The sequence below is a fragment of the Vicia villosa genome, linkage group LG2, assembly GCF_029867415.1.
Source record: "Vicia villosa cultivar HV-30 ecotype Madison, WI linkage group LG2, Vvil1.0, whole genome shotgun sequence".
Lineage (NCBI taxonomy): Eukaryota > Viridiplantae > Streptophyta > Magnoliopsida > Fabales > Fabaceae > Vicia > Vicia villosa.
This window is the reverse complement of record NC_081181.1, coordinates 43949138-43974918: the sequence shown is the minus strand read 5'-3', so window position 1 is coordinate 43974918 and position 25781 is coordinate 43949138. Positions and strand designations below refer to the sequence as shown.

Genomic DNA, 25781 nt, shown 5'->3' with positions numbered 1-25781 from the left:
CAAATAGAACTAATAAAGAGAGGTATAGTTAAAAAACAAGTAAATATCTTCCAACAATTCCAGCCATTTGCGGATACACAGTCTGTAGTTTTAAGGCCAGTAAGTCATGCACAGTTCAGCAAGGAAAGTATCGCTGAAGTTGAGAATTCTATATCATTGGAGAATATGATTCGTAATTTTACAAACCAGTTAGCACAATTGTTGGCCAATCGAAACAAGGATGCTATGCAGGATGCGATGACGGAATTACCAAATTCGAGGCAGCAAATTAGGAAGGCAAATGAACTACTTCTTCCAGTTGTTTTTAATGCAACACAGACTGATACTGCAGCTCAAAGCCATGCACAAGGTTGATACATGACGAAAGGGAACGGTATGAGTTCAAACGCAAACAAGAACAGAATAAAATCAGCCAAAGTTATCTACAAGAACAATCATGACCATGCTGATAATGTCAGAGAATGAGAGATTCAAACATCAAGAGGTGAGTAAGGTGAGAAGAAGAAAAGACATCGGAGTGAAGGGGAAACCTTAGAGGAGGAAATTGCATTGAACCATCATTTTTTATCGGCAAGTCCTGGCAGCTCCCAGGACTTCCAGGACTCATGAAAATTTTGAGTTGGAATTATCGGGGTTAGAGCAGTCTGAGTGCAATTCCGAATCTGAACAGACTTGCTCAGAAACACCATTCGAATATAATTTTCTTGTCTGAGACTTTAACCAAGGCCAGAAAATTGGAAACGGTTCGTGTTATGTTGAAATTTGAAGGATTCTTAACAGTGGATGTGGAGGGAAGAAGTGGTGGACTCGCGGTTCTCTGGAGAAATATATCAGTCTACAAAATTATGAATTATAGTAGGAATTTCGTAAATATTATTGTGACAGGCGAAGTAAGAGGCGATTGGAGACTCACATGTTATTACGGTTATCCGGAAAGGAGTAGAAGATGACAAGCCTGGGAGTTACTCAAGGAAATCAGTAGAGTATTTAATATCCCATGGTGCATCATAGGGGGTTTTAATGATTTACCGACACAAAATGATAAAGTAGGTATTCATCCTCATCCTAATTGGTTATGTGCCGGTTTTCGAGAAGCGGTGAGTGACTGTAACTTGATAGACATACCTTTATAGGGCTACCAGTTCACGTGGGTGAAGAGTCGGGGGATAGAGCATAAGATAGAGGAAAGGTTGGACCGTTCGTTAGCAACACCAGAATGGTTCAATATGTTTCTGAAAGTTAAGTTGATGAATCTTATAACGTCGCACTCAGATCATAACCCGCTGCTGTTAGATTGCAAAGTGAAGGTACAAGTGGAGAGACAATTCTCGTTTCGATTTGAAAATAATTGGATTGTTGAAGAAGATTTATTGGAAGTGGTGCAAATAGGCTGGGAGCAGGGGCAGCCGAAACAATTGGTTCATCGGCTTACGGATTGTGCGTTCGCACTAACTTGCTGGGCTAGAAAAAATAGAAGGAAAGAGTGGTTGGATATGGAAAAATACAGAGAGACCATGGAAAGATACGCGGAATGCAATGATCAATTTGTAACGGGGCTGTACGTGGAAGCTCAAAAGAATTTCAATAAATTGTTGATTCAAGAGGACACCTACTGGATACAAAGAGCAAAAATGCATTGGCTTGTTAATGGTGATCTTAACACAAATTTCTTTCAACAGTCAGCCACCACTAGGAAGAAATTCCAGAAGATTTCTAAGCTTGTTAAAGAGGATGGTTGTGAGGTAACAGATCAACGGGGTTTGGGAGAGGTAGCGAAAGCATATTTTAACGGTCTTTTTAAGGCTGCGAAAGTGAGTTATGAACCGGTGTTGAGTAATGTACGTACTGTGGTAACAGAAGAAGATAATTACAAGTTGATGTCGGTGTTTACAAATGAGGAATTTCATGTAGAGTTAATGGAAATGAATCTGGATAAATCACCGGGTCCGAATGGTTTTAACCCAGCTTTTTATCAAAAGTTCTGGGATATTTGTGGCGAAGATATTTTCATAGCAGCCAAGGATTGGTTAGAACGAGGCTACTTCCCGGCTTCCCTTACAGATACAAATATTTGCGTGATACCGATATGTAACCAGCCGAGTCATATTAAAGATTTCCGCCTCATCTCCTTATGCAATATGGTGTACAAAGTTGTTTCAAAAGTGTTAGATAATAGGATGAAATTTGTGTTGGACAAATATGTTTCAGAAGAGCAATCTGCCTTTGTGGAGGGTAGATCTATCCTTAATAATGCAATGATAGCAAGCGAGATTATCCATGCCCTGAAAAGAAGAACAAACGGTAAAAAAGCTCAGTTGGCTCTAAAGATTGATATTAGTAAAGCGTATGATCGAGTAGATTGGGGGTTCCTTAAGGAGATGCTTAAGAAGTTGGGTTTTTAAGAGAGGTGGACACATTGGATGATGATGTGTGTCACTTCGGTGCACTATAATGTTCTAGTTAATTCGGAAAGTGTTGGTCCTATAAAACCGGAAAGAGGATTGAGGCAAAGGGACCCACTGTCACCTTATCTCTTTATTCTTATTTCAGAAGGTATATCGGCCCTTATTCAGGGCTCGGTGGGGAGGGGTGACATCCACGGGATTCAGATATGTAGAGGGGCACCTAGTGTGTCCCATCTACTTTTTGCTGACGATTGTTTTTTATTTTGCAGGGCCAATGTATCGGAGGTGAAAATCCTTATGAATCTTCTTAATATTTACGCGGAAGCGTTGGGCCAAGAAATTAATATGACGAAGTCGGAAGTTTTCTTTAGTAACAATTTGGGTAACACGACGAAAGAAGATCTTGCAGGTATTATGGGAGTCCGCCATGTTCTGGGCACTGGAAATTATTTGGGGCTGCCCTCGATGATCAGAAGGAGTAAAAAAGCTACATTTTCTTAAATTAAAGATCGTATATGGAGAAAGATAAATTTTTGGAAGGGGCGTTCTTTATCCAAAGCGGGGGAAAGAAGTGATTATTAAATTGGTCTTACAAGCAATTCCGGATTATGTAATGAGTATGTATATTATTCCCGATGGAGTGATCGATGACATTGAGAAAATGTTGAATTCTTTTTGGTGGGGGGGAAGCAATAATAACCGGGGAATAAGATGGATGACATGGGAGAAGCTTACTTTTTCTAAGAAGGAGGGTGGATTGCGGTTCCGGGACTTAAAGAGCTTTTAACATGGCGATAGTGGCTAAACAGGGGTGGTTTCTTATCAGGGACGGAGCCAGGAATTTTAAGTAGTGGGGTCAATATAAATATAAATATAAATATATATTATATATAAATCAATAAATAAAACATTTCATTTTCAAAAATATAAATTTACATCATAATTGTTCTCTACGATTTTTCATATTTTGAAAATGTTGAATGATTTTCTCATTTTCAACATCAACAAAAATATCTCTTTCAATGTAAGTAACTAATCAATCATATAACCATTCATCACCCATACGATTTTGCATCCGATTCTTGATAATATTCATAGTAGAGAAAGCTCTTTCAGCTGTTGCAGTTGCCACCGGTAATATTAGAGATAACTTTAAAAGCAAATAAACCAATAGGTAGACAACATGTTTTTTTGTCTCTACAAGCTTGATAGAAAGATCACTAATCCCTTCTAATTCTGAAAATTCATTGTCAGAGCTTACATCTAAGAAATAGTTTTCAAGCTGATAATCTAGTGCCAATAATTCAACTTGACAAAACTCTGAAGGATAAAATTGAGCTAAACGAATTAACCTCTCCTTATTAAACGCGGAAAATGAACTTCTTGCACTTAAACATGCTACACAAAGGAGCAGATCAATATTCACTTCAGTAAAACGATTATTCAACTCTTGAAGTTGTCGATCGATCACTTCATAAAACAATTGAACTTGAAAATGATGTAAATTAGATACTTTCTCCATTTTTCTCTTTGACTTTTTTTGTGTTGGTTGAAAAGCGTCATGCATGTTTGGAATATCAATATCATTATGCTTGCAAAATAATGAAACATCAGTCAACAAAGAATTCCAACCATTATCTCTTATATCTTGCAGTCTTATTTTGGATACTTTTACTAACTTCATAGCATTTACAATATCTTGATCACTTATTTGTAATGCTTGAGATAAATCATGTATAACTCCTAAAACATTTTTCATCAAGTGCAAGATGAAAATAAATTTAAAAGATTGCACATAATTCATTAGAATCAGTGCTTCACCTTTTGTATCTAAATCACTACTATCTTCCTCAACCATTTCTAACACATCAATCATAGAAGAGAATAGAGAAACTATACTAAGTAATGTACCATAATGTGATCTCCATCTTGTTTCCCCCGCCTTCTTAATTGTAATTTCTTGATTCAGTCCACGCCCACTAGAGATTCTCCTTGTTGCAATGCTTCTTTCACATTTGTAGCTTGGCTTTCACGAAGAATAGAGAAATTAAAAAATAGAGAAATTTTAGAATGTTTTTTTGCTAATGTCACAAGAGCTAATTGGAGTTGATGGGCAAAAAAATGAATAAAAAATGCAGAACTATTCTCTTTTAATATCAAGCTTTTTAGACCATTGTATTCACCTTGCATATTACTTGCTCCATCGTATCCTTGTCCACGTATCCTTGACAAATTTAATCCATATTTTGCAAATAATGGCTCCAAAGCCAGTTTCAGTGTTAGAGAACTAGTATTTGATACATGAACAACACCAAGAAAACGCTCAATAACTTTCCCTTCATTATTCACATAACGTATAACCACAACCATTTGCTCTTTCACTCATATATCACGAGATTCATCAATTAAAATAGCAAATAAATCATATCCAAGATCATCAAGTATAACTTGTGAGGTGACACTTGCAGCAGCTTTAACAATATCCTTTTGAATACCAGGAGATGTTAACTTAAGATTTCCACGACAATTTTTCCAAACCTTATAAATAGATTCATTGTGGTTAACAAAAGTTCATAAGTTCAAGAAAATTTCCCTTATTTCTAGATGAAATTGACTCATCATTACCACGAAAAGCTAAACCTTGAGCTAATAAAAATCTAATGCAATCAATTACACCGGTCAAATGAATTTGATAATCCTCGTTAACTTGATTGGATTGTTTACACAAGACACCTTCAATATGTTGCTATTGTTTCATTAAGGCTTGACAATTTCTCCATGCTTGATTATGAGAGCTATTTGTATCTCCAAGATGAACTCGAAACCTTTCACTTTTTTTCCAATTTGTAAAGCCTTCTATTATAAAGGCATCACCACAACCTTTATGTTCTTTTACATGTGACCTCATAAGATAACAACATAAACAATATTCAGCATCCTCACTTTGACTATATTCCAACCAACTGCCATATTTTAAATACCAATCTGAATTAAACTTACGTAATGTATCTCCAAATTTTCTTTGTGGAAAATTAATCTCTTTTGGTTGACAAGGACCCTTTTGCAAATAATATCTTCTAATTTCATCTCTATCACTTGAATGATAATCTGACATTTTTGGCCTTAAACCGGGATCATTAGGAAGTTTTTCCAATTCAAACTCTAAAAATCTTTTTTTTTTCAAAGGGGGACCTGATTTGATGCTTCCACTTTCATTAAGTGTTTCAAGATTAGAAGTTGATGATTGCTCTGTTGATTTTTTTTTTTTGAAATACTTTTCCATTGCATATTACTAAAAATTAAAAAAAAAGAAGAAGAGATAGCACAATTAAAATTATATTCAAAATCAATTCATATTAATAGTATAAAGTTGATACACACAACAATTTCAAATAAGAACTAGAAAAGTCTAATAAATTTTCCACCATTAACACAATCTCAAACTCAATAAGGTAATAATATATTTTCACTCTTATCATAATAATAAAAATAAATTATAAAACTCATAAAACTCATAAAATTTATTAAAAAAAAAAAAAGTTTACCTTTTAAAAGATCAACAATGAAAAAGAAAATAGTAATAGAAGCACTTTGAGATATATATATATATATATATATATATATATATATATATATATATATATATATATATATATATATATATATAGAGAGAGAGAGAGAGAGAGAGAGAGAGGAATACCAAAGTAATTTGTTTGTGTTTGAAAAGAGTCAAGAAAAATTAATAGGAATAGAAAAATAAGGAAAATTAATAGGAACAGACAAACAAGGAAAATTAATAGGAATAGAAAAAAAAAGAGTTAGTTTTATTTTATTTTATTAAAGTATTTATTTTATTTAATATATGAAAATAATTATTAAAAAAAAGGTAAGAGACGTGGTGATATCATTATTAATTAAGTGGGGGCCATGAGAGAAGTTTATTCCTAATATTTAGCATATTTAATATTTAAATGTATTATTAATATTATTATTATTAAAATTGTGGCAAATGTGGTTGGGGCATGGGCCCACTCTTTCATAGTAATAGCTCTGTCCCTGTTTCTTATGTCTAATCCGCATGCTCTAGTGTCCAAAATCTTCAAAGCAAGGTATTTTCCCAAAACATCTTTCTTTGAGGATTCCCTTGGATATAATCCAAGCTTTGTGTGGAGGGTTATTTGGAAAGCTAGAGAAATCCTAACGTTAGGATGAAGGTGGAGCATTGGTGAAGGTAGTAGTATCAGAGTGATGAATGAACCTTGGCTTCGAGATGGAGAAAGAAAGTGCCAAAATGGACCTCAACAGCAAGGTGTGTATAATATTATTGTTAGTAATCTCATGCTAGATAATGTTAAACAATGGAATATGGAATTATTACGTGATTTGTTTGATTATACAACAATTGAAGATATTATTCAAGTCCCGTTGGTGGAAGAAGTAACGGAAGATAGATTGGTATGGAAAGAGGAGGAGAATGGTTGCTATAGTGTGAGATCGGGGTATCGTATGTGGAGGAATATGCGGGGGAAAAGTGGTAATTCGGAGGTGCCGAGAATTTGGAGTAACGTTTGGGGCATTAAGGCTCCTCCCAGAGTAAAACACCTTATATGGAGAATTTGTCACGATTGTCTTCCAACTAGATCCCGTCTTCGTCAGCATCATGTTCAGTGTCCAGGTGAGTGTCCTTTTTGTGAAAGTAATCTGGAGGATTTTTGGCATGTTTTCTTTAGCTGTTCTGTTACGAATCAGTGTTGGAGGGTAGCAGGATTGAGTGTCTCTACTGCAAAAATAAACAGAGTCGCCGCTAACATATTTATCCTGAAAAGGAAGGGAATGCCAGCAAACCACAAAACAAAACAACGGTCTCACGACCAGAGAAAAGGGTAAGGGAGTCGGTTACGCGAGGGGAAGGTATTAGCACCCCACGCGCCCATCGTACTCATCGTACTCGATGGTATCCACGCCTGTGTCTAAAACTATGGGTGTGTAAGCAAGTTGCGCTAATTTGAACTAAAATGCATGCAAAATGTAGGGAAAAGAAAGAATTATACTCGGCTAACTAGTTTCTGTTTGTTTTGTGTTTTTTAGGTGAACGAGTTACATTCGCACTCCACTGCTCGACCTTTGGAGACTTATGCTGGGAATGGAGCAGAAATAACAAGCTCTTAAGAAAAGAAAATCAAAGAGTGTGGTTTGTGTTTTAAAGAATGCATGACGAAGACCTAAGCTAAGGGGGGAAGCTTGCTACCTAATGTTATCATACAAAGGGTACAAGTCTAAACTAAACTAGCAACCTACGAGGAAAAGGGGAAGCAAACAAGAGTATCACACAAACGAGCTCCGCTCGTAAAGCAAACAAACCAACGACACTGGCCGAATGGTAGAAAAGCGGTCCCGCCATAGCCAAGGGGAGCGAATCACCCGAGTCAACCAAGCATTAGACATTGCAAAAATGATCAGGCCATAGACAAGAGGAGCGGATCCCTCTCATCAACCAAGTCGTCACGGATCTGAAAGGAAAACGGTGCGTGCGTACACCGAGTATCAACGTCGAGCGACGCGAGCTATAGGAAATGCGGGGGTCCGGCTGCATGAACCCTTTTCCTGACATACTCGATAACAAGATTTTGTGCAGGTTCAGAAGCGAGCAACGCGTAGCGTGCGCATACTGAACGGACTCGATGAGACTAGGCGGGGGTTGATTGCTAACCCTTTCCGCATGCCTTCCATGAGGACTTAACGGAGTGCCATATAGGACTTATTACACCGTGACTCCCTGCCGCAAAGCACAAATATAAACACACCAACAAAAACAGAGCCTCTTTCGAGGGCTTGGCCAGATGCATGTCTAGGTCCTACTTCTCATGTTATAGGATGATGCGAGAAAGCGGTAGAATGCGAGAAAAATAAAATGAAATGGAATCAATACCAAACGGATGATGATCCGTAAACTAAAGCGAAGTGAGCAAAGAAACTAGAATCCCGCGAGTGAGCTAGCAAAGCAAAAGCAAATAGCAGCACACTGATTAGCCATGAAAGCACACAAAGGTTGACATGCGCGTCGAGCATAATCACAATACACCTGCAAGAGGAACAAGCAAACCAAACAAGCTGATATAAAGTAATAGGGACGTGTCTCCAGGATAAGAACACGAAGGGAGCGAATGAAATCGTGTTCTACAAATAAAGCGGAAAACTCAAGTGATAAGCGTCGATCAGTGACTATCCAAAAGCCTTGCACACTAGCACACAAGTTAGAGATAACAAACATCGCAATCGGAATTGCGTTATTGCTATAAACCAAAAGAAACGGGCAAGTAACGTAAACATGAAATGGACAATGAAACATCAAAGAGAAATCAAAAATGAATGATCTACAAATTAATGAAAACTAAGCATCTAGCAAGATAGTACATCTAATAAGCTTTCCAACGATATAAAGAATGTGCAAATCGGAGTTACGAGTAAAAAGTTATAAAAGATTGAAATTAGAAAAGAAAACACAAAAATAACACACAGGAATCGGTTCCTGCATAGGACAACCCGGTTCCTGGTACAAAAAACCAGAGACTGGCTAACAAAGCAAACTGGGAACCGGTTCCCCCCTAGGGACAACCCGGTTCCTGGTATTAAATCACAGAAGCAAGCATATTTCAAATAATTGGGAACCGGTTCCCGCCTGGGACAACCCGGTTCCTGGCACACAAACCAGAGGGCAAAGACAACGCATGAACCGGTTCCTGACTGGGACGAACCGGTTCCTGGTACAAAAACTAGAGAGACAGCAATTTTGGATTGAGTGGGAACCGGTTCCCGGCTGGGACGAACCGGTTCCTGGCGCAGAAAAAAATATTTTTGGGCAATTTTGAAGCCTTGAAGCCTTTACCACTCAAACCAAAACCATGTCGACTTGAGATCAAAACCAAAAAAAAACATCAAATTATATGCTACGCACAAATCCACAAATCAAATGAGCTTAATGTCAACAATTATGCTAAGTGCGACACGTCAAGCAAGGCAAATATCAAGCAAAAGTGCAACACATGCATTTATACAAACACTTTGAGTGCGTCGCAAGCAACATACATGAACATCATCAATTATGCACGTAAAATAAACACTGGATCATGGATTCAAACATGGATATCGCAATTCATCATCAACGGACATCAATTATATGCAACAAACATTAAATCTCACCACAATTCACATGAACACGACCAATTCGAGCAATAATACGCAAATTCATCGATCAATCATCATCAATCATCCATTAATCAAGAACAAGAGATAGATCTAGATTCGAATTCACATAATAATCAACAATTAAGCGCTTAATTCAAGATCCGAAAGCTTACCGGATGAAGATCTAAACCGAAGCACGAACACAAACACGATACGAACGCGAACGCGACACGAACGCGAAAGCAAAATCCGAAGGGGAAGAGAGGGAGGGCGAGATCTAGTGAGGAGAAGAGAAGAAATTCGACACCGACACATTGATTCTTCAATCCATGTTCTTGATCTTGGTGAAAATTGATGAATCTTGATGAAAGTTTTATAGAATTTGTGGTTTTGATTCAAGAGAATCGAGAGAGAATTGAGAGAAAGTGTTTTTGATCTTTTGGTGAATTGAAATTATGAGAGTTTTCTCTTTTTTTGTGAAGAGCAAAAAGTTTATATATTGTCAACGCGAAACGTCCAAATTGCCCTCGGTGCGTCTTATTTTGGCTCGTTTTTAAGGAAACTCGATTCGGCTCTAAATTCCGGAACGAAACCAATGCCACTGTGAAGATGACCAAATTCGTGACTCTCCGCCGCGAGAATTGTCTCAATCCGATAAGCGATGAAGAAAATACGCCCGTTTGAATGACGAGAAACATCGATCCATCCGGTGCGACTGTGCAGAATTTTTGTGAGTACCGTTCAAAAAAACTCAATAAAATCCTATCTTCGGCTCAGAATCTGAACAAGCATGTGTGACGAAGAATCGAAGCTAACAAAATTTCCAAGAGAATGCCGCCAGAATGGGCTCCATACGATAAAAATCGAAGAAGTTATGAATTTTCGAACTTGGCGCGACATACTCGAAATCACACTTTTTACCGAAAGATCACGACACTCTTCAAAATGCTGGGAGTTTTCAGCGTATAATTGGCCTCCGGTCCGAACATATGAAATCTCGGTAATGATGACACGGAGCTCCAGTTAAAGTTTCGAGCAAATCCGACAGGCGGATCATGAGATATGATTTTCTGAGGCCCGAAACCCTACATTCAGCACCATTTTTCACTGCGAAATCTCAAGTAATTTGCAAATTTGACGACCTTCCTCAAAGAATTGGCTTCCGAGCCGAACACGAAAGTTGTAGATATCATCGAAACAGTCGGGGCCGTGCGGGAATTCAGCTCATATCACCTTCCAAATAGGACTTATGAATTTTCTCGTATTTCCACCGTTTTTGACTACTTTTCACTTCGCACTTCGTTAGAACCACAAGAAACTCTTTATTATTTTTCTTCAATTTTTTAATGACGAAATAAACGTCATTATTAACTTATAGCTCAAATAAAGAGGACAAATTTTGGGGTGCAACATTGAGTAATGTCATTGATCACCGTTTAAACTCTTTTCTAGATGTAAAGTCGTTTTTTGGTGACATTTGCGATAAAGAGGATAGCAATATTGTCGGTAGAGTTGCAGTGATGATGGATGTTATATGGAGAAATATAAATGATTTTATTTGGAACGATGAGAAGGAGGAGGCTTCAAAGCTTGGTTGGTTGGGTTTCCACAAGTGGCAGGAATGGTTTGAAGCGCAAAAGCATGTAGGTGTTGATTCCGGGCAGCATCACGAAATTCATTGGATTCCTCCGCTTTCGGGTCAGAATAAGTGTAATGTGGACGCGGGTTTTAACAATATTTGTGGGACATCAAACCGGGGTTGGTGTTTTCGGAATAGCTCGGGTGATTTTCTAGTTGCAGGAGTGGCGTGGGATCCGGGGAAGCTTTCGATCATTGAAGCAGAAGCTATAGCCCTTAAAGAGGCTATTCAACAAGCAATAACTATGAACATGGACCAAGTTATTTTTGAGAGCGATTCTCTTCGGGTGGTGCAAGCTGTTAAGGCCAAAATCACAGGAGTGTCGGAGCTTTCTACTATTATTAAGCTTATCCAGTCGCTTTTAGATAATTATCCAAACTTTGAGGTTGGTTTTGTAATGCGTCAAGTGAATATAGTTGCCCATTGGTTAGTGAAGGCGGCCAATTCTTGGGCTAGACGTAGTTGTTAGACGCTAGGCTGAAGGATCTAGAGGGGGGTGAATAGATGCCTCAGAATTTTTCGGATTTATCTCAAACTTAGGCGAAAGCGTTTCGGGATCGACTCGCGTCTATTCCGAACCACTATTGAAAGAATCGGACATGTGATTAAACCACAAAATAGTTAAGGATTAATGATGAAAAGACAGCTTAGAGAATCAATCAGTTAAGCTAATGTAAATCGTTTAACTACTAGCTTGGTTAACTTTGTTTGCAATGACTTGATAATAGTTGAAGCAATATATCAAACACTTGGTGATAATGTCCAAATTGATTATGATTCAAGGTGTGGTGACTTGTGGAGTTTATGCAGAATCTTATCACACAAGTTTAACACTTGAAGCTTTGATCAATTTGCAATTATGACCAGAAATAAGCGAAACGTAAACGAAAAGATAAAAGCGTTAAGAACACGATATTTGTTCAGGCAGTTCATCGATCGTCCTCGCTACGACTACATCTGCCCCCAATTCCAAACGGGAATTGTGATGTCTTTCATTATGATTGAAAACAATTTATACAAAGAAGATAACAAAGCGATAACGATAAACCGAATATGTTGATCCTTTGAATCTTCTTCCCCTTGATCTTGGGCCAGATCAAGTGTCTTCCAAGAGCTTCACTTTGATCCCCTTTCTGTAGTGTTTTGAATTGCTCGAACCTTTGTTCTTCAATCTTCACACTCAGCTGAATCTTTGATGAAGTCTCTTGATAAAAACCCCCAAAATTCACCAATCTTGGAGGACAAAATCCGCAGATTTTATTCACCAAAAACCCCACAAATCTTCACCCACTAGGAATCTTCAATTCCGTTCCATGGACATTATCGATCTTGATCGCAAACTCTCAACGCAAAAATGATTGTGTGTAATTGTGTTGGAGTTGAGAAGAAGAACGAAGATGAGAAGCCTTTGTGTATCTTTCAGTTGTTGGTGTTGAAAATGAATAATTAACAGAAAAAGATATATAAAGGTGTTGGTACGTTGATGCAGAGCAAACACACAATTTGGCAATTTTTGAGGAAATAGGTTGACCTACTTCATTGATTAGGTCGACCTAAGTGGAGAAGATTCAACCAATTTATTATTGTTGCCAGTTGGGTCGACCTGTTGGGGCTTTAGGTCGACCTAAGATCAGTTGAAACATGTTCTTGAGATTTTTCTTCAGTTTAGGTCGACCTAGGGGCGTGGGTGAGTCGACCTAACTAGGACAGAAATGAGTCTTCTTTGTTTGCTTTAGTTTGAGTCGACCTAATGATTATCTAGGTCGACCTAACTGATGCAAAACCATATGTTGAGTAACTGAAGCTTTACAGGCTGACCTAGGCATGTGGTAGGTCGACCTAAAGTGTCTTAGATAGCCAACAACTTGCTTTTCCTTGAGTCATTCACTTGTGCTTTTGTATTTGTTCACTTATGATGTTTGCCATGAATCGAAAACACCTTGGTGAGTGTAGGCTTGTACTTACATTAGTCGTTTCTATAATGTTCCTCCTTGTATTGAGCTTTTGATTAATAATGAAAGAAGTTAGTTTTGCTTTGTTAAAAAAAACAATATATATGAATGAATTTTCCCCTAATTCATTAATCCAAACACAATTAATCATCATATATTAAGGATTATCGTCAAAACTTAATAATTACAATACCATGGAAATTTAGGGATTTCATCCTAAACATGTTTCTACTCATCATACATTATCATACAATTCCAATAACCATGTAAAAACTCACCCTTACCTTTATTTCTTGGTGAACTCTTGAATTTCCTCTTTGGGTTTTCTTCTCCTCTTTTCCCCTTTACCTTTCCCTACTTTAGCCTCTTTTCTTCTTTCTCTCTTACTAACTCTATTTTTCTGTTTTTATATAAAACCCTTATAACAACTAATTCTAATAACTAATAGACTTACTCATCATACCCCTACCTTTACTCTTCATATTCTTACTATTTGGCTCAATTACCTTATTTCTATTATTTCAGTTGTGTCCAATAAAATAATTATTTACTAACTGACACCAAATTATCTATAATTCTATGATTCACTAATTCAACCCGACTAACTTGACATATTGCACACATCAATTAATTTAAGTAAAAATAAATTATTCACTACATCAAATAATTAATTAATTAATATATATATATATATATATATATATATATATATATATATATATATATATGTGTGTGTGTGTGTGTATAATTTCTAAAAATTAGGGTGTTACACATTTGATCTTACTTCAAATGATCCGGACATATCATAGTGGACAAGCTCTAGTTTGTGCTTTGACTTCATAGGCAAGTCATGTTTAAGTGACTTCCTTGTTTTCCTGGCTTTGTAGCATTCATCACAAACATGAGTTGGCTCCTATATCTGAGAGAGACCATACACCATTTTCTTCATATTAAAGAAGTTAAGGCTTCTAAAATTTTTGTGGTCATAACTATGATGCCATATCCAAGTTTGATTATCTTTCATAATTAAGGCAAGGTACTGATGATCAATCATGCTGATTTTTATCTTGAAAATTTTGTTGTCTGCTAGTGGTGCTTTCAAGATCAATCTTCCTTCTGTATCATACACCTTCATCTTCTTATTTTCTATCTTCATAAAATAATCCTTGGCATGTAATTGACACATGCTTATCAAGTTACTTGTCATTGAAGGCACATATCACACATCATAAATCACAACCTTTTGATCATCCTTTCTTTCAACTATTTATCCCTTTCCTTATTATGTGACATGGCTATCATTTGCAAATCTTGCCACATATTTCGCCGATTCATCTAACAAAATGAAAGAATTTTTGTTCCTTGTTTAATGATTACTACACCCAGAATCTAGATACCGAACTTTAGATTTCTCATCATTAGATTGAGTGTTGGACATTAATATCACATCATAATAATCAATGTCTCTTGCATGTTCATAATGATATTTTCCTAATCTCTTGCACTTGAGTCTTTGTTTGAGTAACAATCTCTTGCATAGTTAGAAATTCTTTGACAATAATAACACTGCATTTCTTTCATGTCAATTTTCTTTTTCGAGTTCTTATTTGAAGTGCCTTTCTTAATTGGCTAACTATGATTATTTAAATTATGTTTGAATTCTAAAAATTGCTTAATTATTTTTCCACTTCTCTTTGCCTTTGTTAGCTTTCAGGATGAACTTTGCTTGCAGTGTCTGCTCATATACCTTTTCCCTTTCTAAGCTTTTTTTTTGCTTAAATCTCATCTCATAAGTCTCTAGTGAAGATTTTTTTTCTTTTTTGCAGTAAAGGCTCTTAGCACCTCTCAATCTTCTACAAATCACTAATTTTCTCACCGAATGCATTCATCTGATTGGTTAGCAACACTGATCTTGAAAATATTTCTGCAATTGTTTCCTCTTTTCATTTGAGTCTTGTCATACTGTTTTCTCAAAGTTTGTAGCTTTACCCTCTTTAATTTCTCATCTCCATCATATAGTTTCTTCAATGTATCTCATACTCCTTTGGTTGTTTCTTCCTAAATGATATTCTAAAAAATGTTTGGATCCACATATTAATGAATTAAGAGTTGAGCTTTCTCATCTTTCTTCCTATGCTCCTTGTATGTAGTGTTAGAATTAATTTAATAACTAAAGTATACAACGCATGCTCAAATAAAAACATTAAAATTATATTTAAAATATAAGATAGAAGTAAAACAAACATAGAGCATGCATACACACAATCTTTCTAAGAAGTGGCAATGGTAATCCAAAAAATACAAAAGTGTGGAGACAAGTGGCTAACACTTGTTGGCTTGTGGATCTTCCTCAACTGGTAGTCCTGATGACTAAAACACTCTTAAGATATGAAGAAAAGATAATTTGCTTGTTGTATGGTTTATTGGGGACCATAGCCTATATATAGGGTGATGGGAAATTAGGATTCTCATTATTCCGAAATGAGTCATCCCGACATCTACTCCTATTTAAGCTCATATCCAACTAATTAATTGTTAAATAGAAATCTAATTAGCCTTTTTAACTTTATTTAGTCAATTAAGCCTCTTAATTTGATAAATATCTAATATAATTAAATATATATATATATATATATAATCATTGAAATATAATAATTAAATAACATTTAAATATAAAATATTCTAACATGCAGCTCTTTGAGTATCATTTGCATTTGCCTCTAATGCAAGTATGTCATCATTCACAATTTCAATCACATTTTAAAATTGCAATATAACTTTCATTTGTGTACATCATCTATCATAATTTTCACCTTTGAAAAATTGTAGATTTGTAGTAAATTAAGTTGAGATTGTGTTTCCATTTGTCATTGCAAAATGATGGTATCGAACTAGGCTCTATGATACCAATTTGTTGGAGAAAATTGAGGAATCTTAAAGATGAACAAAAAGATGAATGTTTGAGTTTAGAGAAAATGATGTAAAGCTAAATCAAATTGAAGGTAAATTAGTTGATTACAATCTAGCTAAATCAAATTTATACATGATAACAAACTTAGTTAATAGTTCTTAACAAATTAATTAATCGTGAACAAATTTATAACAACCTAAGCATACTTGCTTAGTCAAAATGCACTAACTTTCATAACAAGTAAACTATCAAAACATGAATTATCCACACATCAATGCAAATCGCAAAAACATGAGCAATCTATCATATAAGAAAATTACGTGCTCTTAAAAACCCCTAATTACCCTTATTATTCTATAATCATCCACGTGGGTGGGTTTAGCATTAAGCAAGTTATTTTATGTTGTTTCAAAACTCATTAATTGCAATTTATCATAAAAAATTAAAGGCAAAATACCCTTTTTGGTCCCTTAACTATACCCCAAGGTACATTCTGGCCCCTTATCTTTAAAAAGTGTCAAAGTGGTCCTTTAATTGTTCAAAAAGGTTGACGTTAGTCCTTTCCGTCTAATATTTCCTAACGGCGTCAATTTTTGCTTGCGTGGCATCTGACGTGGCACATATTGATCTTCAAGGTCTTTAAAATTCTAAAAAAAACATTCCAAAATTTTTTATTAAGTCTGGAACCAAACCCAGGTCACCTTACTTACAAGCTATCTTAACTTACCACCACACCAATTTACAATTAATGTTAACTATTTCATTCACATTAATTATCAAGTATATTATTTTTGAAAAAACATTAAAAAAAACAACCATCTTCATCAGAACAACATCTAGTCTGGGTTTCAAAGTTCTTCAATTAAAAATTTGGGAAAATTAACAACAACAACAACAATTCTTCTGGAAAATCAATCCAAATGAAACTGAACCCAGATAAACTATCAATGGCCATGGTTGTACCAAATAACCAAACCCTAAAAATTGCACCGCTTTCATTTAGGGAAAAACTAACCATCTAAAATGGGTTTTTTCACAGCAATTTTCACAACAATATAATCCGCATACAGTCAACACTGTCGAGCCCGAAATCATTCAGTGTGCCACATTTTGGCAATGAAGAGGAGGTACATTTTCAATTCCACTGATTGCCATATCTTTAAGCATATTAATTTGGTATGAGGGATCTTGTTTCATATCACCATTCACCAGAAGCAAAACCGGCAAAGAAGGTGGATTAATGAGAACTACTTTCAGTTTCTTCTCCTCAATATACTTTCCATTGTTATTTACAAACTATACCGTGAAGAAATCCAAAATCATTCAACAAAAAAACCAAACAAAAAAGAGTTAGACTTTTTTGTAGAGGCACAAATAGATATTCATAGTCATAGTCATAATTCAGATTTAAACTTTTGTAGATTACCTTTTTCATTTAGGGAAAAATTAACATTGAAAGTGGCTAGAGGTAGGGGATGAATATTAAGGATTTTCTGGGTAGGGGTGGTCTGTTAGTTGGAGACAGAGAGAGAGAGTAATAATAATAATAATAATAATAATAATAATAATAATAATAATAATAATAATAATAATAATAATAATAATAATAAGACCAAGTGCCACGTCAGATGCCACACAAGCAAAAGTTGACGCCGTTAGTAAAAATTGGACGGAAAAGATTAACGTGGAACTTTTTGAACAATTAAAGGACCACTTTGACACTTTTTAACGATAAGGGACCAGAATGTACCTTAGGTATAGTTAAGGTACCAAAAAGGGTATTTTGCCAAAATTAAAACCTAATAAACCAATGCACGGACGATTTCACCTATTCTGCACAAACCTCTCACACGTTCTTGCTCTCTTTCTGTCTCTCACGCTCTTTCCATCTTTATCTCTCTGCAACTGATTCCTTCTTCCCTTATTCTTCCTTCTCCCTCTTCTAATTTCTTCATCCTCTTCTTTACAAACCATATCTGACTGGTTGTTGTTCTTCCAGGAAGTATGGATCTGGGTAAATTTTCTGCAATGCCAAGTAAATTGGAGCTTTACTGTGTTGGTGAAGGTGGAGAACTTGTGTTCCTCAAAAGTGTTTACAAAGACGTTATAGTTTGTGGAGTTGATAAAAGAAAAATCACATAAGAGGAGTGTGAAAAGTGTTGATTTAAAATCTGATGCTAAAATTTCACTGTCGGAATATTAATAACCAGCTTTCACCCAAGAAGTGACGTTGGCTCATGCAGGAAGGGGAAGATTCGTCGGCGGTGGTGAGATTTATGGGTTTGGTTGACATCAGTGTTTATCTTCTTCGTTATTATTAATCATACTTTGTGGTCTTTTTCTTTCACGCAAACTTAATCATCTTCGTTGCAAGGTTTGTGATGTCAGATATGTACTTCTGTTCTCATTTTATGTTTATAATTGGTATTTTATCTGTTCTGATTTTAAGGTTCCTTCATTTGAATTAAAACTAATCTTTGTCTTCAGGATTCTTGTCGCCCTGATGTCGAAGATGATGTGAGAGTATGTATTGAAGCCAGTGTTAAGGTAATGTATATGTGTCATATTTTGATGAGTATATATTTTTCATTGTTTGATCAGTTAGATATCTTAATATTTATATCAAAATTCCATGGGAAACTAGTAAATAACAGTGTTGTGGCCTGGTTTCAGACTTTATAATAGCCAGTATGTTTAAAATCAGTTTGCAGTGACATGTAATTATCTGTAGCACTGTCAAAGTATAACATTTTAATACTTCTTCATTTTTAATTATCATTATAGTTATAATAATAACTATTGTTTTCAATTGGATTATTTGTAACATGTTAGACATCATATGGCTAGGCTTCCTTCGATTGATCAAAATACGAGGATGAATTTGATTTGTGGTTATCTGAATGTTGGCAAGAGTTCTTTTATTAATAAGATTGCTAGAGATGATGCTGATATATAAGGAAGATATTGAATTGAATAATGAAGTTTGTACTCTTAATATCATTATATATGTTTAAGTGTTTTGATTTTAATGTTCTGATGTGTGATCCGGTTTGACAGTTTTGATTAATGATTACAATTAAGGTGATTAATCAAATGGTAACTAACAACATTCATTTGTGGGTGATTACATCATTTTCAAAAGGTACTTATTTATTACTAATCTGTGTTCAATATTGTTACGAAATATGCTCGGTAATATATGATGATTATTGATGAAAGTAGAATTAACATGGATCTTGATGGCTATGGCGATTAGGTGTTGACAACTATTGGTAACTTTTGCATTTTTTTCAATTGATACACCGTATGGTGGTCGAGATTGCAGCCAAAATTTTGCTGGTGCAGCCAATATTACAAGTTTGTGTGGAGAGTGCTACCGATTCATAAACACCAGTAGGATTTATTCTATTGGTCTCGACCACGAGATATGTATTTAGCATTAAAGATAGAGCCTAGATTGCATTCGTAGCCAACAAGCTTTTAGGCAATAGCTTTATCAAGCCGTAGATGAATGCACACTGTGTATTACAAACCTCTACAATGCGTGTTTACATGCTGATGTGGACTTCCCTCAAATTTAAGCCAAACTTCAATTCAATTTTAGGTAGGTAAGTTGAAGAGGTAATGTGACTGAGAGCTCAAGAGTCACTACCAGGTTCTCATAATTTTCCCCCAACGTTGTTTTTACATACCCTCCACCACCTATAAAAGTCTACGCATCTATCAACATTCCCAACACAACTAAAAAAACCTTAAAAAAACATGGCATCTTTAAAACAAGTTTCAATCCTATTGTTCCCTCTTTTCCTAATTTCCCTATTCAAATATTCTCATGCATCTGGAATTGCAGTCTACTAGGGCCAAAATGGAAATGAAGGTTCCTTAGCAGATGCTTGCAACACAAACAACTACCAATTTGTAAACATAGCTTTTCTCTCCATTTTCGGCAATGGCCAAACCCCACAACTAAATCTTGCTGGCCAGTGCAATCCATATGAGTGCATAAAGTTTAGTTCCAAAATTCAAACATGCCAAGCAAAAGGAATCAAAGTTCTACTTTCTCTCTCGGGGGCGGTGCTAGAAGCTACTCTCTTAGTTTCTTGTCTTTCTCGAATCTGTCAAGAACTAGTTTTTTTGTCCTCTCTTGTCATTTTTCTCGACCTCATGTCTACCGAAAAGTATGACAAATATGATATTTTGTTCATTCGCCTGAATGACAAGAACTATTCAGCTTGGGCATTTCAGTTCCAGATTTTTGTCACTGGTAAGGATCTTTGGGGTCATGTTGATGGCACCAAACCTACCCCTGACAAAGAGAAGCACAAGGAAGACCATGCCAAATGGATAGTCAAAGATGCTCAAGTCATGGCATGGATCATAGGCTCTGTTGATCCTACCATTGTTCTCAATCTTCGGCCATTTAACACTGCAGCAAAGATGTGGGCCTATCTAAAGAAAGTATACAGCCAAAATAACGCAGCTCGTAGATTCCAGCTAGAACACGACATTGCCATTTCTCAACAGGATAGTCTCTCAATTTCTGAATTTTATTCTCATTTTATCAATCTTTGGGCTGAATACACTGACATTGTCTATGAAGATTTGTCAACTACCGATCAAATTGCAGTGCGAAAAGTTCACGAAACTACTCAAAGAGATCAATTTCTTATGAAACTGAGATCTGATTTTGAAGGTATCCGGTCCAATCTCATGAATAGAGCCACTGTCCCCACCTTGGATGCATGCTTTAATGAGCTTCTTCGTGAAGAACAGCGCCTCCTAACTCAAACAACAATGGAACAACATAAATCGTCTTCGATTCCGATTGCATACGCTGTACAAGGCAAGCCTAGAGGACGTGATATGAGTGCTGTCCAATGTTTCTGCTGCAAAGGACTTGGACATTTTGCTTCACACTGTTCTAACAAGTTCTGTAACTATTGCAAAAAAGACGGTCACATCATTAAGGAATGCCCTATAAGACCACCAAAGAAAACTGTACCCGTTTTTACTGCCTGTGTTGGTTCCTCTTCTGCAACTGGTAGTGTGGATCAGATTGCTTCCACCAACGTCCAGAACATGACTCCTGAAATGGTTCAACAAATGATAATTTCAGCTTTTTCTGCTTTAGGAATTTCAGGTAAACCTTCTCCTCCCTGTTCTCCTTGGTATTTTGACTCTGGGGCCTCAAATCATATGACCAACAATGTTGATACTCTTACAAACGTTACAAGATATTTTGGTGATCTTCAAATTCACACGGCTGATGGGAATAATTTACCTATCACAGAAATTGGTGACATTTCCTCCTCTTTAACCAATGTTTATGTTTCCCCTAGTCTCACTAGTAATCTTATTTCTGTCGGACAATTGGTTGATAATAATTGCCGAGTTGAATTCTCAAAATCTGGTTGTCTTGTGCAGGATCAACACTCAGGGAAACTGATCGCGAAGGGGCCTAAAGTTGGACGTCTTTTTCCTCTTTATTTATCTTTGTCTCCACGCTCTTTATTGCATTTTGTTTCTTGTAATTCTGCTACTGTTGATTTTCAAATATGGCATAAGCGTCTTGGTCACCCAAATTCATATGTACTTCATGACTTAGTGAAATCTGGTGTTCTTGGTAATAAAAATTCTCCTTCTTTTAGTGTTGTTCAATTTGATTGCAATTCTTGTAAACTTGGTAAAAGTAAAATTCTACCATTTCCGATTCATCAATCAAATATGAATCAACCTTTTGATATGATTCATAGTGATTTATGGGGAATATCACCAGTTATATCTCATGCGAATTACAAATATTTTATCACTTTTATTGACGACTATAGTCGTTTCACATGGGTCTATTTTTTGCGCTCGAAAAATGAAGCATTTTCTGCTTTCAAAAAATTTCTAGCTTATGTTCAAACTCAATTTTCTTCCAAAATCAAAATTTTGCGCTCTAACAATGGGGGGAATACACATCTCATTTGTTCCAAGATTTCTTGCAGGTCAATGGAATTTTATCTCAGAGGTCGTGTCCTTCGACACCTCAACAAAATGGGGTGGCTGAAAGAAAAAATCGACATCTTCTTGATGTCGTTCGTACACTCATGTTGGAATCCTTTACGCCACCACGATTTTGGTGTGAAGCTCTCTCCACTGCTGCCCACCTTATTAATCGTTTACCCTCTCAATCTTTAAATAATGATTCTCCTTTCTCACGACTTTTTGGTCACACGCCCATTTATTCCAATCTGCGCACTTTTGGTTGTGTGTGCTATGTTCATCTTCTCCCACAAGAACGCACTAAGCTCACAGCTCAATCTGTTAAATGTGCTTTTCTTGGTTACTCAACCAACCAAAAAGGTTTTCTATGCTATGATCCTAATCTACGTAGGATTCGGGTTTCTAGAAATGTCATATTTCAAGAAAATACATATTTTTTTGCAACTCATCAAGATACTCTCCCTTCTACATGCAAGTCTATTTTGCCATTGTTTTCTAATGTTTCTGCAGGAGAATCAACACCTAAACCTTTATTGGTTTACCAAAGACGTCCGGCTGTTCTACCCAATACCAGGCCCCCTCTTGATCAATCTCTGGCTGCTGGTCCAGTACTTAATCCAGAACCAGCTCCCATACGTCGCAGTACTCGCGTTGGTAAACCTCCGGAAAAATATGGTTTTTCTTCCCATTTGTCTTTAACAGCTACTTTAGCATCTGTTCCTATTCCTTCTTCCTATAAGCAGGCCATGGAGCACAACTCATGGCGAGAAGCTGTTGAAGCAGAACTTCTAGCACTTGAAGAAAATCAGACATGGGAGGTTGTTTCATGTCCTCCATCTGTTAAACCTCTTGGCAGTAAATTTGTGTTCACTATAAAGCTTCGCTCAGATGGATCAATAGATCGTTACAAGGCTAGGCTAGTTGTTCTCGGAAATAAGCAAGAATTTGGTCTTGACTATGAGGAGACTTTTGCACCTGTGGCCAAGATGACTATCGTGCGTATTATTCTTGCCATTGCAGCATCCAAATCTTGGCACCTACACCAGATGGATGTAAAGAACGCGTTTCTACACGGTGACCTCAAGGAAGAAGTTTACATCAAACTCCCTACAGGTATGCCTTGTTCATCGCTTAATGCTGTTTGCAAACTGAAGCGTTCTTTATATGGATTGAAACAGGCCCCAAGAGTATGGTTTGAAAAATTCAGAACAACACTCCTTGGCTTTTCATTCACACAGAGTTGGTACGATCCCTCCCTTTTTATACAAAACACCTCCAAGGGAATTGTGTTACTCTTGGTATATGTGGATGATATTGTAGTCACTGGATCTGATCAAGAGTCTATCTCAACAATCAAGAAACTGTTGCAGTCCACGTTTCACATGAAAGATCTTGGCCAACTAACTTACTTCTTGGGATTAGAAGTGCAATATCAACAAGAAGGCATTTATGTTACCCAACACAAATATGTACATGATCTGGTTAAGCTCGCTGGTCTTGCCAATGCAACTATGGTTGACAACCCTATGGAAGTAAATGTAAAATATCGACGGGATGAAGGTACACTTTTACAAGACCCGACTGTTTATAGAAAACTTGTGGGAAGTCTTATCTACCTAACCATTACACGACCAGACATCTCGTTTGATGTCCACACAGTAAGCAAATTCATGCAATCCCCTCGGCACTTGCATCTTTCAGCAGTCCACCGTATTATTAGATACCTCGTCGGCACCTCCAATCGTGGTATATTCTTCCCCGTTGGTGCATCTCCACAACTCCAAGCCTACAGCGATGCCGATTGGGTCGGATGTCCAGACACTAGGAAATCTACTACGGGATGGTGTATGTTTTTAGGCAATGCACCAATTTCATGGAAATGTAAGAAACAAGACTCAGTCTCTAAGTCATCCACTGAATCAGAATATCGCGCCATGTCTGCAGCATGCTCTGAGATTATTTGGTTGCGTGGTCTTCTGTCAGAGATTGGTATTTCACAAACACAACCAACTTCGTTGCATGCTGACAATACAAGTGCCATACAAATTGCAGCAAATCCTGTTTATCATGAACGGACAAAACACATAGAAGTTGATTGTCACTCCATCCGGGAAGCTTACGATCGTAGAGTTATCACTCTACCTCATGTCTCCACTTCTGTTCAAATTGCAGACATATTTACCAAACCTTTGACACGTCAGCGTCATAATTTCCTTGTCAGCAAATTGATGTTGATAGATTTACCAACATCAATTTGAGGGGGGGTGTCAATGGAATTTATTAGCAGAATAATGACAGTTGATTTCCTCATTATTACAAAATATTGATTATTATTAGCTGTAATTATGTAATTATTTAGCATCTCCTTAATTAAGGAAATAGATTGTATACACTAGTTATATATAGAGAAATAAGACAACAGAAGAAAAACACAGTTTGATAATACGTGTTTGACACTAACTACCTATGGAACAATTTCTTGGGTGGCACGTCAACTTCAAGGCTATTAGGTGATGCTGTTTTGGACGAAATTGATTTTGATATTGAAGCTGGTGGTGAACATTTTGATAAAATTGCCAAAGCACTTAATGGTTTTAGTGCACAAAAAAGAGTTTACTTGTTTGCAGCACCATAATGTCCTTTCCCTGATGCTCATTTGGATTCAGCTATTGATACTGGTTTATTTAATTATGTTTGGGTTTAGTTTTAGAATAATGGTCAGCGTCAATACTCAAATGAAAATACTAACAATCTTTTAATGCTTGGAATCAATGGACTTCAAGTCAAGCTAAACAAGTGTTCTTAGGTGTTCTTGCTAATGATGTTGTTGCTCCAAGTGGTGGTTTTATTCCTTCTGATGTTTTGATCTTTCAAGTTCTTCCTGCTATTAAGAGTTCTCCTGAATATGGTGGAGTTATGATTTGGGATAGATTCAATGATGGAAAAAGTGGATACAGTACTGCTATCAAGGGCATCGTTTAATCAGTTTCATTTCTGGTTAAATTTATAATCTTTATTATGTATTTGGAATAAGTAGCATGTTTATTGGGTTTTTTTCCTACTCATGAATAGTGTTGCGTGATCACTTATTATACATGTAATAATAACAGGACCTTTAAAATAATGTTTACCAAAGAAATATTTCGGGAAAAGGACTAAATTGATAACTGGCTTTCTTTAATTTAAGGAATTAATTTACCATTTTGTAAATTTTGAGGAGCTAAATTGCAATAAAAAGAAGCAGGAAATGCTTAATTATTGATGTTGTTGTGCTAATATGTCAGTTTTGTTGATGCTTTTTGTGTTTGCTATGACTTGCTTAGAAGATGACTGTGAAAACATCTGGAACACCAATCTCAAAGATAGATAGGACACCAGTATCAACTCCTGGAGGGCCGAGATCTCGGGAGGATAAGATTTTCGTTATAGTAAGGTTAAGGCCTTTAAATAGGAGGGAACAATTGACTAAATACCAAGTGGCATGGGATTGCATTGATGATTATACTATTGTGTATAAACCACCGCAATATAAACATGTTACTCAATCGACGTCCTTTACTTTTGTTATTTACATTATTTATTTAGTCGAGTTCGATATATAATTTTTAACTAATGTCACATATATAGGGGTCAAAAAAGCCCAAAATTGTAAAGCCCTAACAAATAGGTCTCTATAAGGCCCTTCTTTTTTAGGCCCTATA

General features: G+C 36.3%; 1 protein-coding gene and 2 pseudogenes across 1 annotated transcript; 2 read left to right on the top strand and 1 right to left on the bottom strand.

Annotated features, from left to right (window-relative positions):
- Positions 1–3441: 3441 nt before the first annotated feature.
- On the bottom strand, positions 3442–5688 carry LOC131648951 (uncharacterized; annotated as a pseudogene).
- A 965-nt stretch (positions 5689–6653) lies between these two features.
- LOC131648950 (uncharacterized) lies at positions 6654–11698 on the top strand. The gene is made up of 2 exons (XM_058918688.1): positions 6654–7080; positions 11043–11698. Exons 1-2 carry the CDS (start codon positions 6654–6656, stop codon positions 11696–11698), a joined length of 1083 nt encoding a protein of 360 aa, XP_058774671.1.
- Positions 11699–19452: 7754 nt separating this feature from the next.
- Positions 19453–25062, top strand: LOC131650294 (acidic endochitinase-like; annotated as a pseudogene).
- The last annotated feature ends 719 nt before the right edge of the window (positions 25063–25781 follow it).